General features: G+C 37.9%; 1 protein-coding gene across 1 annotated transcript in view; it reads right to left on the bottom strand.

Annotated features, from left to right (window-relative positions):
• Nucleotides 1-17,852, bottom strand: part of LRRC9 (leucine rich repeat containing 9) — a 3,097,114-nt gene that overhangs the window by 2,686,674 nt on the left and 392,588 nt on the right. The window contains exon 3 of the mRNA XM_044073581.1: nucleotides 8,795-9,013. Within this exon, the coding sequence (XP_043929516.1) occupies nucleotides 8,795-9,013 (219 nt within the window). The remainder of the gene's footprint in view (nucleotides 1-8,794; nucleotides 9,014-17,852) is intronic.

The following is a 17,852-nucleotide window of genomic DNA, read 5'->3' as shown; positions in this document are numbered from 1 at the left end:
GCCAGGTCATAATAACTGCAACATTTTTTTGTAAACTAGTTGAAATACCTCTTACACTGACCTCAAGCAAGCATGAGCTATAATAAACTTCACAAAAAAAAAAATCAATGAGGCACATGTTGGCTTTTTTGCATAATGGCCTCAGCAGTTACTGTGATTACTTTTTAAGGCTGACAAACCACAATGAATGTCTTAAGAACTACTAAATGTGGATTGGCTTAACTGGAACCACAGTTATTTTGTTAATATAGGCTCTCTCTCTCTCTCTCTCTACACTGTTAAAAGTGTGTGTGTGTGTGTGTGTGTGTGTGTGTGTGTGTGTGTGTGTGTGTGTGTGTGTGTGTGTCAGAGATTTATTTTCATTAGTAGGAGGTCTGGGAAATGAGTTACATATATGAGGCTCTGGCTTTCCTGAGTTTTATTTATTTATTATTTATTTATTTGCAGTTGGTTTACCAGGATAGTCCATTGGGCCAATAAGAACCCGTTTTCAATGGAGTCCTGGGGAGAAAAGCTCCAATTACAAAAAATTACAGCAGTTTAAAATTTCTATCATCTGTAGATTAAAGACAAAGCTTAAAAATCAGTGGTAACAAAAAGATTACAGCAGTTTACAACGTCATTCATTTGTGGGTTCAAGACAAACAAAAATTAAGCAAAAAAAAAAAGCATTGCTGTAGTAGATATATAGTTTCTTGAGTGGAGTAGTAGGATTAGAGAAGAATAACATGTCATTGCAGTTGGCTTATTATTTGGAGTCTGGTAATATATGATATAGTTGCCTGAAGGGAGTGGAGAATAGGTTATGAGGGGTGGGAGCAGGAGTATTCCCATGAGGATGTTAGAGATGTAAGTGCAATGATTTTTTAAAAGCAGGGAGGTTTGGTGGTGATGCGGGTAGAGGGAGGTGATGCGGGTGGAGGGAGGAAGGGAGTTCCATAGGTGTGCCAGGGCAAAGGACAGGAGGTTTTGTCCTGGAGAGCGAAGGGGTTTGTACAGCTCTATTAGGTTTTGGTTATTAGATCTTAGAAGTCTTTGTGGCAGGGGCATTTTAAAGGTAGAGCTGAGGGAGGGACAGATGGAGGGATGAAAAATTAGTTTGTGAGCAAAAGTGAGCTGTGTATAGGAGAGATAGTTGGGAAGCTTTAGCCAGTTAAGTTTGTGGAGAGATGCACAGTGATGGCTAGATGATTTGTGGCTAGTGGCAAATTTGGCAATTTTATTATAACAAGAGGACAGTTTTGTTTTGAGAGATGATTGTAGGTTTGTTAGGAGAGGGGCACCATAAAGGAAGGAAGGGATGAGGAATGTAGTAGCGAGAGTGAACTTAGTAGATGTAGTGAGGGATCGATTGTGTCGGTAGAGCATGCCAAGTTTTTGGTGGGTTTTTCTATGTTTAGGTGTAGGTGACTATTGAATTTAAGTTGGTCATCAATCTGGACTCCTAGTAGTTTGGTTTCAGATACCAGTTCAATACGTGTTATTCTGGCTAGTGATGGAGAATAGTTTTCTATCAATGGTGTTGGTTTTTGAGGGGGTAAATACCATAAGTTTGTTTTTTGATGCATTGAGTGCTAGATGATTGTCCTTCATCCACTGTTCTGTGGTAGAGAAGGCGTCTTGAGTCAGTTTTAAGAGAGTGGGGATGGATGAGGCTGCACAGATAATTGCAGAATCATCTGCATATTGAATAAGTTTAGCATTAGGAACTGAATGGAAGAAATCATTTATGAATATATTGAAAAGGAGAGGACCCAAAATGGAACCTTGGGGGACACCAGTGCGTATGTTAAGGAAAGAGGAGATGGCTTTTTTCCACTTGACTGCTTGTTGCCTGTTGGAGAGATAGCTGGTGAACCAATTGAGAGAGGAAGGGGATAGGTTTAGGTTAGACAGCTTAGTCAGGAAAAGGTTGTGAGAGATAGTATCGAAGGCCTTAGAGAGGTCAAGAAAGAGGCTAGATACAGTAGAGCCAGAATCTCTGGCTTTATTTACAGTTTCCAGGAAGGAAAGGAGGGCAGTCATGGTGCTGTGACTGGGTCTGAATCCGTGTTGTGTGTAAGTTAGTAAGTTATTATCTAGGAGATAGGGAAGGAGTTGAAGATTGATACATTTCTCTAGGAGTTTTGATATAGGAGAGAGGATGGCGATGGGACAAAAGTTAGTAATACTGTTATTATTGCCTCCTTTGTGCAGGGGAATGATGTAAGCCCTTTTCTAGAGTTTGGGTACAAGACCTTCTTGAATAGAGCGATTGATTAGGATGCTGATGGGGAAGGCAATGGCTTCAGCAGCTATGCTGAGGAAGGATGAGGGAATGTTATCAGGGGCATTGGTGCATGGTTTCAGCTTTTGCAGGAGTTTTTGTATGGTAGAAGTAGGAATGGGTTTTAGGGAGAATGGTGGGAGTTGAGAGACTGGGGATAAAGGGGGAGACAAGAGTGGGGATGCAGAAGTAGGGGGTGAGGAGTTATTAGAGAAAGATGAGGTTAGTTTGGAAATAGAGTCTATGAAGAAGGAGTTGAATTGAGTAGCCAGATCTATATCTAGTGCATTTGGGTCTGGGCATGGGTTTTCTGTTGAGCCAGGTTTTAGGAGAGTAGTGATCCCTTTCCAGAATTTTTGAGGATTGGTTTTATGGTTATTTTGGAGTAAGGAGACGTAATTCTGTCCATCTGCTGTGATAAGCTTTTTAACTGTATTACGAAGTGATTTGAATTCATTAAGGGTGGTGGGAGTTTTGTTTCTTTGGTACTGTGCCCAGGTTTTGTCTCTGCGTCGCATGGCAGTTAGTGTGTTTTTTTTGTTAACCAGGGGGCGGTGTTGTTTCTTATTCTTTTGGTTTTTAATGGGGCAAAGCTATCCAGCAGTTTTAGGAAAGTTGTACTGAAGTGTGCAACAGCATTATCCAGGGGTAGAGTTTTTAGGGGGTTCCAATTTATTGATTTTAGGGATTCTGAGAAGGTTATAGGGTTGAAGTTTTTAGGCATCGAGTGTTGATGTAATTATGAGTTACATGTAGTGGAGATGGAAGACACCTGGTGAAAATGGGAAGGTGGTCACTGAGGGAGTCAGGAAGAGTTCCACTATCAATGTAGTAGTGTGGGTGAGAGACTAAGATCCAGTCTAGGGTACTGCCACTGGAGAAGTCTTTAGAGGGCCTGGCAGTGAGGTTGATGAGCTGAGAGTACTTATATAGGTTGATGTTTAGGGGGTGTGTAGGGGAATGAATGGAAGACCAATTAATATTTGTGTCTCCCATGATAATAGTTTACTGATATTGGTAGAAAGGCAAGATAGGATATCCTCAAGTACTGAGATATTGTCTCCCGGGGGGAATGTAAATGTGTTTGTGTTTATTTAATTGAAATAGTGCTAATACTAATTCTGCATTGGAGAAGTGAGGGATGGGTTTGTTATAGGGAGTAATGGAAAGGGTGGATGAGTAGAGTATAGCTACCCCACCATCCTTTTTGTTGGCCCTGTCCTTTCTGATGACAGAGTAGTTTGGTGGTACTATTTCAGCATCTTTTATGTGAGGTTTTAACCAGGTTTCGGAAATAACTAAGATGTCAGGTTTGTTGTGGAGAAGCCAGGCATGGAGGTTGGGGATTTTGTTAGCTATGCTTTGGGCATTTAGTGATGCTAATAGGATGGATTTAGATGTGGGGGAAGTGATGTTAGGGCCTGGGTTAGGGTGTATATCTCCAGATAGAAGTATGCTTGTTAGGTGTTGAATTATGGTGATGAGGTGTTTGGATTGCTTTGTTTGTATGCTGTATAATGTCTGATTTGTGTGGATATTGGAGGTTAGGGAGGGGCTGGAAAGTTTACAATTATTGATTAGTTTGTAGTGAAAAAACAGATGGTTGTTAATGGGATACAGTCCAGGGGAGATTGAGACAAATGAGTGTAAGTGAGTTGAAGGGAGTGAGCTGATTGTGTGAAGTAATGGTATGTGATTAGTGGAGATGGGCTGGGTAAGGTAGTGGAGATAGGTAAGGTTCAGAAGTAGTAGTAATTGGATTGAGTATGATATAAGTTTTGTGAGCATGCTGAGGATTTGATAGAGTAGAATATGTAGTGTAGGGAAAAGGGTTAGAGATATATATGAAGGGAAGTATGAAGAGATACATTTTGTGTTGTTTAATGTGAAGGGAAGTGTGAGGAGATGGTAGAGAAAGGAGTGGAGCTGAATAGGTAGAGAGCAAGTAGGAGAGGGGTGTGGTATGTAGGGGGAGGGGTTAGGAAGAGTATGGTGGTGAAAGGGGAGGAGTGTAATGGGTAGAGACGAAGTAGGAGTGGTTAGGTGAGTATAAGTGTAGATGCACTGGGGGTGGGTGAGATTTGGGGGTAGGGTAGGGGAGCGGAGTGAGCCCGCAGGGCGAACGGAGCAGGATACACCTAAGGAAGGTAGGCAGCAGGACAGTGTGAAAAGCAATCAATCAGTCTGGTGAAGGTAAGTAGAGAGGAAGGTAAGCAGGGTGGTTAATGGGATTCTTGGGGTACAGTACAGAGGGAAAGGAGAAGGCAGATTCCAGAGGTGGAGATGGGTAGAACTGTTGTTTAGCAGTTAAGAGAGAGAAGACTATTTATATGTTTTATTGTAGTGCATGGGAAGGAGTGAGGGAAAAGGTGCTATAGATGGGTAGACACTGCCACCTAGTGGACAGAACCAGAATTTGTAAGGAGAGAAACCACTAAAGCAGATTGAATAGTGTAGGAAGGAAGGCAGCTCTGAAATAGGGAAACAGGAGCCAGGGATGAGGCAGGTATGAGGGGAGTTCACAGTAAGAAGTTTATGTTTTTTGAGGTACAGATAAGGGTTTTCTGGTTGTATTCTTCAGAACCTCTACATATGCAGTGCAGTATGTGCATATGCTCACAGGGTGGGGTAACTGCTGACAGTCTACCCTCTTCTGTACACTGGAAATGCTTAAACGCAAAGATATCTATGTTCATGTCAATGAGGAGTCCATTTTCTGTAAGCAAAAGACAGGTTTTACACTGGCTAAAATAAATCATGAAATGCCTTCATACTTTAACTTCTGAAACTTCATGAGTAAAGTATATCTCAAATAAATGTGTACAGTTAGTTATCCAAAAACTAGTTTTACTACGTCTTAGGGCTACTAAAGCTTTATGTTTTACAATAAGGCTTCTTTTTAAATAAATGAAGCTTATTCTTACCTCTTTATAGTTACTTTATGGGAAAGTACTAGGAACTTGTACTAACGGAAGATTTTAAAAGCCTGCTGGAAAGTATTTAAAGCACTAGATACTGGAATACAAAACTAACAAGCAGGAATACATGAATGGGATAACTCACGTTTCTATTTTAAGGAGTGGACCTCAATATCTTCCTGTAGAGATCATTAGCAGAAGTGAATAAGAAAAGGAAGGAGAGCATTTTAACTCACTCAAGCCTATAGTAGCATTTTTTGTACACTTCCAGTTCACACCCATAGGTCCTTATGGCTTCCAGACCTTTTTGGGCCAGGCTTCTTTAAATAAGTGACTTATCAGCTAATAAATGGTAGTATTGGAAGGTGCAAAAGAAGTATTAACAAAATGACACCAAGACTGCTACTCTAGGATGTCCTGCAATACAGAAATCAATTTGTCACATTCATACTTTCATATTTATGTTATTACTTGCATAGATGAGAGCCCTATGTATTATTAAGGGGTAGGGCGTGAAATGCCATGGTGGGAGATTAAAAAAATCATTGGCAATGTCCATTTATATTGCATCATACCAGAGATATTGCTAGCTGTTTTTAGTCATTATGAAAATAAACACAATTTCAATATGTACTTAATATTTCATAAAACAAGTGACATCAGGCGAAACTTTGAATGCTATTGAAGAAAGCCATCTTCAATATTTGCATTGCAAATTGCACATCTTTAGAGATATTCAGTGTTATATTTATGTCTAAGTATACAATTAAGCACATGTTTCACAGTTCTGAAAATATCTCAATACAGATGCAATCACATAGGAATTACTTGTTGTCATGGGAAACCTTATTTAACAATATAGGTCTAGGCTGTAGAGTTTCCAAGTATTGACCTTGTTTATGAAAGTTTAACAAAAATATAATTTGGGGGTTGTGTGCATTATTATTTATGGAAAGACTATATATGCACAGACTATTATCACTGTAAAGAATAGTTCTTAGTGATAACCTTGGTATTTGTATAGTTTTAATAGCTTTTATTGTGCACAAAACATTTTCATTTGCTTACCTTACACTTTTTAAACTTATTTTTTCAGAGAATGGTGTGGAATGCAATGGATGTTTAGACTGCAAGAAGTGCGACTTCCACACAATGTAGGTGTTAATCATGAAATGTCAAAGCAATGAGCTTAAGAACTCAACAGCTACATCTTTCTTAGGTGGGAAAAAAATCATAAAAGCACACTACCCGCGGTGGTGGTGCTGCGGTAGCGCTGTCGCCTCACAGTAAGACGCTGTCCAGTTTGATTCTCAGCTAGAGCGTCTTCTGCGTGGAGACATGCGTGAATGGACGTACCTTCGTTGAAGGTTGTGTGTCAGGGCTGGTAACTCGGCACGTAAAAATCAACTACCAATCATTAACGGACCGGAGTTCCACTGTGGCGACCCCTAACCGGGAAAAGCCGAAAGACACAGCAACAACAGTCTGTTCTGCAACTATCTGACAAAATCTTGGTCAGTTTTCTTTACTCTAAATGAAAAGGACTAGTTCCAAGCTTCTTCTACAATTCACAAACAAATACTCTCGTTGTCCTTACAGAACACAAGAACCGTCTTCTACGTTAAACAGGATTTCAAAACTAGAAGAAAATAATTTTTAAACACTACAGAAGAACAAAAATAAGAAAACAATGCAAGTAAACTACAATCAAAACAAAAATCAGATATTCTCACAGCGCTTTGCTGTGGCAGCTCTCCCTATTGTCAAAAATGTTAGTCCTCAGCTGCTTCTTCAATAAGCATTTCATCCCTTTTACCTCACAGAAAGGAGCAGAAAGCTTTCTTTTTACTTTATCTAAGAATTTTAAATCTCCAATAAAATAAATAATGTATACAAACTTACAAACATGAAAACAGACAACTTTCTGACAGGTATGGAAATGGCAGTCTAGCTGATCCATGTAGTTATTACCTACTCTTAGTCTATGGGGTTACTGAAAACAACATGCATGGTGAACTGCTTAACGAGTATTTTTTTTAAATCTTTCCCGATACCAAAATGTAGCTAGATATGCATCTAAAATATTTAAATGCAAAAACATTTATTTTGGATGCATATCTAGCCACAGTAGCTCAATTCCCATGAAACCAAGCAAAATAGATTAATACATAAATAAATTTACTTTTATTTTATTTTAAATTTGTTGACCGGGCTACTCTAACTGGATATATGTCCATTTTCAGTAGAGGCCCGAGGAGAAAAGCTCCGAGAAAAAAGAAAAAAAAAGATTTTTTATACATAGAGCCCACAAAAAAAAGCAGTGGAAAACAATTACATAAGTATGCAACTGATTGGCAAAAATGTTTTAGCAACAGTTATTAGGCTACACATAGGAAAAACAGTTATTTTACAGTTTGTATAAAAAAATAACAAAAAACATTTAATGTACATGAGTTTACACAGCACAGTAAGGAGGTAAAAATATGTATTGATTCAAGTCAAACGTAGAGGATAGAGAAGTATCAGAAAAAAATGTTTTTAGTTGAGAAGTAGTTAGACAAGGGAGAATAGTATCAGTCAGGATTGGAGCAGGGGCAGAGCCATTGGTTTTTAATGAAGATTTTCAATTGTTTCTTGAAAAGGTTGGTAGAAGTAAGGGATATTATTTCTCTTGGAAGTTTGTTCCAAATATTGCCAACAGCATTTGAGAACAGGCAGTCCCCAGATTTGTTGTTGGATTTTATGGTTGCTAACTGTAGCTTTTTAGCGGATCTTAGGGTTGGTAGATTTTTATAAGAATTGAAAAGGTTACAGAGCATGGAAGCATTTGTATGATGATGTAAAATCTTGTGGATAAAATTGAGTTGCTGAAAAAGTAGTTGATTTTGTACTTCCAGCCATCCTAGAAGTTTAAGATTATGGCAATTGTGGGTATGGAAAGGGGCACCGGTGGCAAATTTGGCTATGTTGTTGTAGGAGGTTGCTAGTTTATTCAGATTACTTTTGAACAGGTTGGTATAGATAGGGGAGGCGTAGAGAAGGGTGGAAATGAGGTGGGTTTGGGCAATAGAAATACATAAATAAATAACTAAAACTGGCCCTGTTAAGTAGCACTTCGATGAGCACTATTTCTGAATACCCCCTATTGTTTCTGTGACTGCATCTGTAGAAGATGGCTCAAACTAAAGTTTGTAGAAAAATTATTGTAAGGATTGATCTTCTTCATCCCTTTCTAATGTTTGCTGATACGGTACACATGGTGCTAATAAAGAAATTGTCAAACATTTGCCTGTATTTTGTCCATTGACTTGCTTCTGGAATAATTTCAAATGAAGAACCCCTTGCTGCCATTAAGGATCTTATTGTTTTTCATATAAAATGAATGCATCTTTCAATGGATAACAAATTAACCATATCTGACGCCACAGAAAAAATATATATAAACAATTCCCTTTTACCTGTTGCTTTCAGAATGTGTATTAGCTAATGAGATCTAAAAAAAATATATAAGAAAGACAGATCACTGTATTTTGTTGTACAAAATAACTCTACTGAAGAAATGATACATTACAAAGTTGAACTGCATATAGTTATTTTTGCTTTAACTCACCGTCAAGTAACATTCGCAAATCCAAAGTTCTCTGAGCAGTGGGCAGTGTTTAAGATTCTCTATCTTCTGAATGTTCTGGCCAACTATAGTTAGAGTAGTTAGGTTTGGAAAGTAAGAGAGTCCAAGCATGACTGAATACCCAGAGAAAAACATCTCCAGTCTTGAAACAGCATTTCCTTCCTGATCAACTTTTTCATAGGAAAGTCCATTGCAAAGGCACTAACAAAAGAGTATTAGTGTTATTACGAATTTCAATAAACAAATCTATCTTAAAAGTCAATTAATATTAACATGAGTGATGCATAAGCTGCTGCATTTTTAATAAATTAATCTAACAAAACTGAAGAAAAACATGAATGGATACATTCCAAAACAAAAAAGAAATTGGGAATATAATTAAAAACATCAAAAGACAAGACACTATGCAAAATATTTTCATTCTTCTATTCTCATGCATAAGAATGAGTAAAAAATATAAGTAAAAAATAATAATGAATATTTTTTATTCAGTCGCTACAAAAATAAGGAAGAAGAGTGAAACCTTTACAAAAGAAACACAAATAAGCTGATTTCAGAAAAACATTTGAAGTTGGTTTTGCTGATTCTGGTAATGAGGTACCAGGAGAAGTAGCAGGAATCAACAAAAACAACCTTGAATGCATTTCTGAAATCAACATGTCTGTTTCTTTCACAAAGTTTTCACTTTTCTTCCTTATTTTTTACTTTTTAGAGTGACTGAATAAAAAGCAATCTTTATTAAAAAAAACTTTTTTTACTTATATTTTTACTTAAAAACTAAAAATGTGAGAAGACAGCAATGCAGGCAATACCTACAGCCAACGGGAACCAATCCTTATGCAACAGACAGTACTTCAGCATCCTGGAAAGCTCAGCGCATCGAGGAGTGTGACAGAACCACAGAGAGTAAGCCACAAAGCACATTTCAATAAAATCAATCTGATAACAATAATAAGCATTCTAATAATAAAATAAAACATGGAATCCTTGATTAAGAACAATTGTTTTAAGAAGGCGGGGTAGCATTGTGCAGGATATTTTCTTTTTCTCAGTGGGAAGCTGCAAAAATGAATACAAGCCAGTAAATCTACTTTTCATTCATTTTATTAATTGGGCAATTCTACTAGGCACAAGTGTTTTTTTAATTTTTTTTATGTGACCCAAAAGCAATCCCCATGTAGGGGAACATGCCAGGTTTTATTCAGACATTCCAGCATTTCAGCTGAAACTCCAAGATTCATGGAATATACAGGTGCTATAAGGTGTTTTCCTGACATTCTATCTTAGAAGACTGAGAACACCAGATGTGAAAACCATGGAAACATATGTCAAATGTTATTAGCGATATGTCCACTCTTGCCTTCTGTACACAAGCAGCAATTCAACTTCATCATTTTGCTTCTCAACATTCTCTGGGGCTGGCTAATAGTCAGCATTTTCTTGGTCTGTACTAGAACTTCACTTGCCATAACAGCATGTGTACAAATAACAGATTCACTGCTACAGAAGTTACTGCAGCTGCATACAAATAACCTGATGCATAGTTCAATATTTTTAGTAGTGGAATATCCTTTAGTGTACAGTCTTTGAGGTCTTCAGCTGTGGCCACTGGGGAAAGCCTAATTACAAAAGACAGTGTGCTGCACTGCATTACCCTTACTTAAAGGCAAAAAAAATCAATAATATACCTACAAATTCAGAAAGTAAATCATAAGCATCATAAAGTTCTGAAAAACAATCAACAGTTTAAAAAGGAAGAAAACAGAGTAATGTTTTACTTTGTCTAACCATTAACAATAATATAAGGAAGGTAAAGCTTTATTTGCAAAGAACATATTCAAAGAAAAGGGTGCATTAGGTTTGAAATAATACACTCAGTGATGTCAAAACTATGAATGGCAGCAGCTTATCCTGTTAGTCGAACATCTACTGTTATGGAGTGTGCTCATATAACTGCAGGTCTGTTCAACATAAAGATCAAGGTTGCAGGAAGTCACAAAATGAATGGGGAGAATTCCAAGCAATATAAATGAATAAATGTGTGAGTGTATTATCGAGAAAATGTCCTGAGTATTGCTGCATTAAAACTTGGCTTGTATCAAGACAAGATAACCACTATATGTTCAGTAATCAGGCAGCTGAATGATCATTTAGGAGCTTTACAAACAGCCTTGGCAGGACATTTTAGAAATGACTGGTAATCTAGTAAAGTGGGCCTTTCTCATCTCTAGCCATATTATCAAACCATTTTGAAATATGTCCATTTTGTCACAAGGTGACTGTGGCTAGGATTCATAGAGAACTTGAAGTATGCTGTATGCACTTATCCAGGAATCGGCAAAGCATAATAAGCAGCAGACAAGTGGTCATTCACAGGACCCTGTGGAATTACAGTGCAATGAACTCAAATGCAAAATAGAAGGTAAATGCAAATGTTGAACTAATGACATAGAAATTAAACCAGGCAGGGAAATACGGTCCTAAAAATTGTGCACCATTGTGTGCCTTTTGATAAAAAATGAAAGCATGCTAAAATTTCAAAATTGCTTGTAGATAACAAGAATGCATGGGGTAGTAGCACTTGTTTTACAGCAGTGTACTAGAGTTCTTAGTGCCACCAGCTGCTGCTGAAACACACAAGGTGGTTCCCAGTACCACTTTCAGTGGAAACATTCCCATTAACATTTGACTTACCATGATTTCACCAAGTGGAAGATAAAATATAATTTTACAGTAGATCCAGACATCATATGGTCTTTAACTGTCATGTGCTACATACACACACAGTCTGTAGGAATGCTTGGCCTTCCCATACTGTGGGAGACAAAATTATTTCTACTACGGTTATAGACACCTTTCCGTGACCAAGTGAGAATATGCTAGGTAGTTCATAGGCTTACATCCCTATAATCCTCAACAAGTACCTTGACATATTGCTTCTACATATGGAGGTACATAGATGGATTCCTTGCATGCTACAGGAGAGGTGAGCCCCATGCTTGCCTTCAACAACAGCCTGCATCCCTAAGGTTCTGGGTTCCACAGATTGCACAGCTGCAACAAAAAAGGCCCCACCGGGTCCACAATCACAGAAGTTTGTGAAAAGGAAGAGTTACAATTCTTTGAACTGCCAGGTAGTGTGCAATGTGCTTGAGATCATTTACTTATTTAGAATTTGCTAAACAGGGTAGAATACTAATCTCGAGGACCATTTTTGGGTTCAGCGTAGGTGACTGCAAAAAGAATATAATGAATAACAGCAACACTGAAATCAACAATAATTATATAAAAGCAAAATAACATAAAAAGAGGCATAAATGTTGTTCTTAAACAGTAACTTACAATGCAAAAGTCAGAAAAAGCATTTTCCTAGAGAATATTTTTAGGATAATGTTCATGCAAATTGAAAGTGCAATAGTAAAAATAGAGTCTTGTGTACAATATAAAGAAAATTTCTTGATTGAAGAGGGAGAGATTTCAGAAATTAAGTCATAACTAACGTATTCACTTAGTACCCTAGTAGTTAGTTTGCACGATGTGCATATCCCGTACACTTCTCAGCTATATCACTGACTCCTGCATAGTGACATTCCAGATGGTTATCTGGTCAGTATGCATAGCCACTGAGGCCAAAATTACACTAAATGCCAAGAAATGCATAAGAGTATCCTTCAGGAAGTCATGCACCCCTGCTAACTATCACACTGACAACACACCCCTTAGAGTTGACCCAGTAGTCAGGGGCTTAGGGACACACACAGACAGTAATCTAGGCTTTGACCATCACATGTCTACAGTAGTGAGGAAATCATTCTATGTTGTGCAACTTATAAACAAAGGTATGGTATCTAGGTTCTAGTAATTCATTGTTCCACTGTATCTGGCATTCATTAGACCTATCATGGAGTACAATGCCCCTTTGGTATGTATCTAACCAGATATATCCAATAACTGGAACATCCACAGAGGCTCTTCACTAAAAGAATGCAGGGCTTAAGTAAAATGTCCTATGCAGACTGCCTCAAGGCCTGATCCCTGTATTCTGTCTCCTACAGGCTATTGAGGGAAGTTCTATGCCTTGCATACACAGCATTGCCAGACCCCACTCTGATGGACCTCCTGCATATCCACACGTTCTAAAGACTTAAACCTTGCCTGTGATATAAATGGGACTTGCCAGAGAGACAGGTATGTATCCCAGCTACCATCCTTGTCTCTGGAACAGGCTCCCCATCCATGTGAAGCAGAGTTCCTCCCTAACCCAATTCAAGTGTAACTTGGACAACTGGATGGAGAACAGGAAATTCATCCCTGGTTTGTCACCTGTGTGTCTAACGGACACGGGCAACCTGTAAATGGTTCATCTCCCAAGACCCTGCTTGTAAATATTTCATCTTTCAAGCCCCTGCTTACACTTACCAATTATACCAAAACTTATCAGATATTTGGGATGCATGGCAAGGCTTAAAATGGCCCTTGTGGTCATTAGCCTAGTAAACATCTATAAACCTAAACCTATTAATGTATACAGGTATATTTATATTGTGTCCGAATGTACTGTCCACCCCACATGTGGTTAATCTGTTGTAGGTGATGCTGGATCTCAATGTAGTCCTAGCTTATGACAGCTATTTGGAACCCAAAAAGTGTAGTTGAACTCCAAAATAAACTCCACACATGCACAAACCTACAATGCTGTACAGTATGCTTTCAGCCTGCTCAAAGCCCTCTTCCACTCTGACATGTCTTAGAGGCATACGAGTATGAGCTTACTACAGCCTGCTGAATTTTCTAAGCATGTTGCATGCTAAATAATACTCTGATGTGGACACAGGCTGGGCAGGCCCAAGGTATTGGAACAATCAGACCACACACACACACACACACACACACACACACACACACACACACACACACACACACACACACACACACACACACACACACACACACACACACACACACACACACACACACACAAAACCAGTGGAGAAGCATCATCACCACACTCTCCCAAACAGAGTGAGGTAGAGCAGCAGCAACCAGAAATTGTACAAACATCTATTACACTGACTGGCAAAATGCAATCCAGCATAAGAAAAGCAGTCATCTAGTCCAGACATGTGGATCATGACAGTAGAAGTGCACCATCACTTAGAAGAAATATGTAGTGCATGCAGCAGATTATGCATCAAAACTGGGAAAAAGATAATGCATGTTAAGCACTTTTCTGGCACAAGACCCAATTACTTTTGAGGTGAATTTCTTAGCATCAGAGTCTTGAACACAATCTGGTTATGATCGGACACTCAATCATAATCCTCTATGATACATATGGTTTTATTATCAGACTGTGTTGTTCACTGCATGGTCCAGTTGCACTGTGCTTCAGATATCCCCACACAAGGTCCACAGAAAGGAGTCTGTAGTGAGTCATAGTCTTTATCATGTATACAGGTATCAAGAGACATGATAACATGTCTGTCTGTAGAAACTGGTTGGGGGGGGCTATGACAGTATGGAGAGACAAGGGGTCTTGAGATAATGTGTATTCTGTATGAAATACATTAGTTTCTTGGGATGGGATAGGGTAGCCACTATGCGACTGTGACCTTCAATCACTTCACTAGCTTGATGCAGTAGGACTTTGGGTCTTCCCTCGCAAGAATGGTATGTGACTGCAAGACCATAATGTGGATACAGTCTACCCATGTGACAGAGTTGTACACTTCCAAACACAGATGAGTACATTGTGATGGACCCCACCCCTTACATGGCCACACCCAGTATGTACAAACACCCCATCCTCGACAATACAGCCAGTGTAAACAATGGTGGCGGCGCTGGCAAGCCACCACAAGGAGGTGAAGAAGGAAGCTGTGCATGTCTATATGCCATCAAAACCATGTATGACCAACTAGTGAAGTGTCCCTGGATTCCAGTAATAAACATTATGGTTCAGAGTGAAAACAGGGAAGGGGGATGCAACTGGGTGATGAGGGAGGCAAGAAATGTTACATGATAAGGAAAGGAGATGAAAAAGGGCTGAGCAAGGAGAAAGGGGTGTAATAAGTGAAGTAGAGTGAAATGGGGAATATGTACATGACATTCCTACACACAATAGTGTTACAAAATAATGTAGGTAAAGATGGGATAGTATGGAGGATGAAGGAGTGAATTTGATAGGAAATGGAGTTGGAAAAAGAAAGCTGAAATTACAAGGGATAAAACATGCAAGGAAAGGGAAAAGCTAATTTATCCACTGTGTCAGTGGATATACACAGTATAAGAAATAAAGTTAGAAGAATATCAGTGTGTAACTGGAGTAAGGAAGTAAATACAGATATGTGTCTGCAGGATGTGAGATTGACTTATGCGATTATGGAAAAAAGGGCAGAGCGCCTTTAGAAGAATTAAAAAAATATGTGACAGTAAGTATGGCTATATTAATATCAAGAGCTTTTAAATGAAATATAAGGAAAAGAGATGGCAGAAATACCACTGAATATAAGAATGTGCAAGATGACATTGGGGAAAGACAGGGTTAAGCAAAGACAGGCAGTTTAATAACAGAAGGGGAACTACTAGAACATAACTTGATTGATTAGTATTATTACCAGATGGGTTACAAGAGACTAAAAAAGGAAAATGGGGCGTGGGCTTTTCTTATCATTTACTGGTATGGGATTGAATTGGAGAACAGGAAAATTGCATCAATGAAGGCAAAGAGTAGGGGGAAGCACCAACATCCTGCAAGAAAGTTATGGTGCCTGTAATACCTAAAGATGGCAAAGGAGTTACCAAAGTTGATATAAACAGATCAATGCAGTTTTGTGGAGGGGAGGCAAACACTGGACAAAATTAACAGAACAATGATGATCCATAGGGAATCAAAATGTCTTGATGCAGAGTAAGCATGACAGATTAATCTGGGATTTTATGAGCAAAGCAATGGAAGTATTTGCATTCCTGGATACAATAAAGTTAATTAGGATATACGAGGGATCAGAGGCAAAAAATGAAGTGGGAGTGTTTCTCTCTGACTAGTTGTGCCTGAACAGAGGAACTAGGTTTGGGTGCCCAATTTCCCCTTTGTCAATTGCTCTAACTATAAAGCAAAAAAAAGGATTAAAAATTCAAGGATATAATTGGTATGGTAATCAAGAAAAGTTGGCTTTATTTACAGACAATATTATTTTGTACCTGATAAAACCAGAAAATGAAATCTCAGTGTCTTAGAACATTTTGAGACAGTTTAACTCTTTGGGGGGATATAAAATTAATAAAGATAAAACAAAGGCTACTGCTGTAACTAGGTCTCCAAAAGTGAATTGGTTCAGTGATAACCATATTTATGGGGACACGATAAAATGGAATATTTAGGAGTATGAGTTAAAAAGGATTCTGTTATGGCAGCTAAGGATATGTGAGAAGGGACAAAACAAAAAAGATAATGCAAAACAGAGAAACCAGATGTTCTTGTTTATGGATATGGACAGCAAGATAAAAGCAGTGAAAATGTTTTCAGTCTTTTTAATATTATATACGGGTTAGGCATATTTTTTATCAACCAGAGGAAAAGTTGTGGATAATAATACAGAGTTGAAGGAATTTATCTGGGAGAGGAAGAGGGCAAGAATCAAGTGGGATAAGAAGATCCTTTCAACAGAACAAGGTGGTTTAGGATTATTTGATTTGAAGGGATTTTTAGAGGTATACAGTTAAGGCTCATATACATAACACAAGCAGGAAGCTATAATTCAAAGTGGAACGGGACGATGATAAAATGGGGATAATTTAAGAAATTAGGAGACTGTGGGGTTCAGGTTGCAGATCCCTAAGGAGAACAACAACAGCCATACATAATATTACATTCATAAAGAAGCAGAAAGAATTCTAAGAACTAAGCCAACCTGAGATGGGAGAAAAGAGATTTTGCCAATAAGGATGACTACGGTTAGGGATACAGAGAACAGACAAAACGGGGATGGAATAATTTACTGCAGAAAACTGGCAAAAGAAACAAGGTTTGGGGAGCAAATAACTAGGGAAAAGTAAAAGAAGGAGAAGGGGCCAGGAAGACATTTGAACGGCAGGCTAGAAACTGCCTTCCTATTAGGGACTGATAGAGTATGGGCAAACAGAAAGGGATAAGGGAATCTTAAGTGAAAGACATGCTCTGGCAACATTTTTAGTTGAATCTGGAGCAGAAGCTGCTGTTAAAAAAGAAATAATTACTATGGCATATAAAATAGTGCATGATAACTATAAGAACCAAGCAGAGCAGTTTTATTAGTATTTAGAAACGATTATTGATTCAAAGTTGAATTTTGATGAAAATTGCATAATGGTATGTAGGAAAGGACATCAACGACGGTTTTATTTGCAAAAACTGTCACAGTTGCATATAGACAAAAGTATTATGGTTTTGTTTTACTGTGATTTCATTAAATCAATTCTGTCTTTTTCTCTAATAGCTTGGTATGGAAATTTATCAACAAAAACTAGGAATTTGCTGAATCAGGTTATAAAATGGTCCATATTTAAAACAGCTAGAAAGAAAAACTAATTCCATTGTTAAAGATGTGTCACACCCATTATGCTGTGAATTTCAGCTACTTATATTGAGAAAGAGGCATAGGTTTTCAAGATGTAAAACAAAAAAATTTAAGAATAGTTTTGTTCCAAACACGTGTGTGTACACATATATATATATATATATATATATATATATACACATATATATACATATATATATATATATATATATATATATATATATACATATATATATATATATATATATATATAAATAACAAAAACAAAACTATCACCGCACTCTGTGAGCAGTCAGGTCCAAGACCAAAGCAGAATCCAAAAATAAGATAAAAAACAAAAGGACCCAATGAAGAGGCTGTAGTTTCCAGTTTAAAAACACAGTTTTAATCCACAAAAAGGAAGCACAAGCACTTTCGTAGGTACAAATCACCTTCTTCAGATGCTAACAACTGTTCAAACAGGAGCGGTTTAAATACATATA

The sequence above is a fragment of the Protopterus annectens genome, chromosome 6.part0 (assembly GCF_019279795.1).
Source record: "Protopterus annectens isolate FY-2018-M chromosome 6.part0, PAN1.0, whole genome shotgun sequence".
In the NCBI taxonomy this organism is placed as follows: Eukaryota; Metazoa; Chordata; order Ceratodontiformes; family Protopteridae; genus Protopterus; species Protopterus annectens.
The sequence above is the reverse complement of the archived record's forward strand: the minus strand, read 5'-3'. Positions and strand labels throughout refer to the sequence as shown.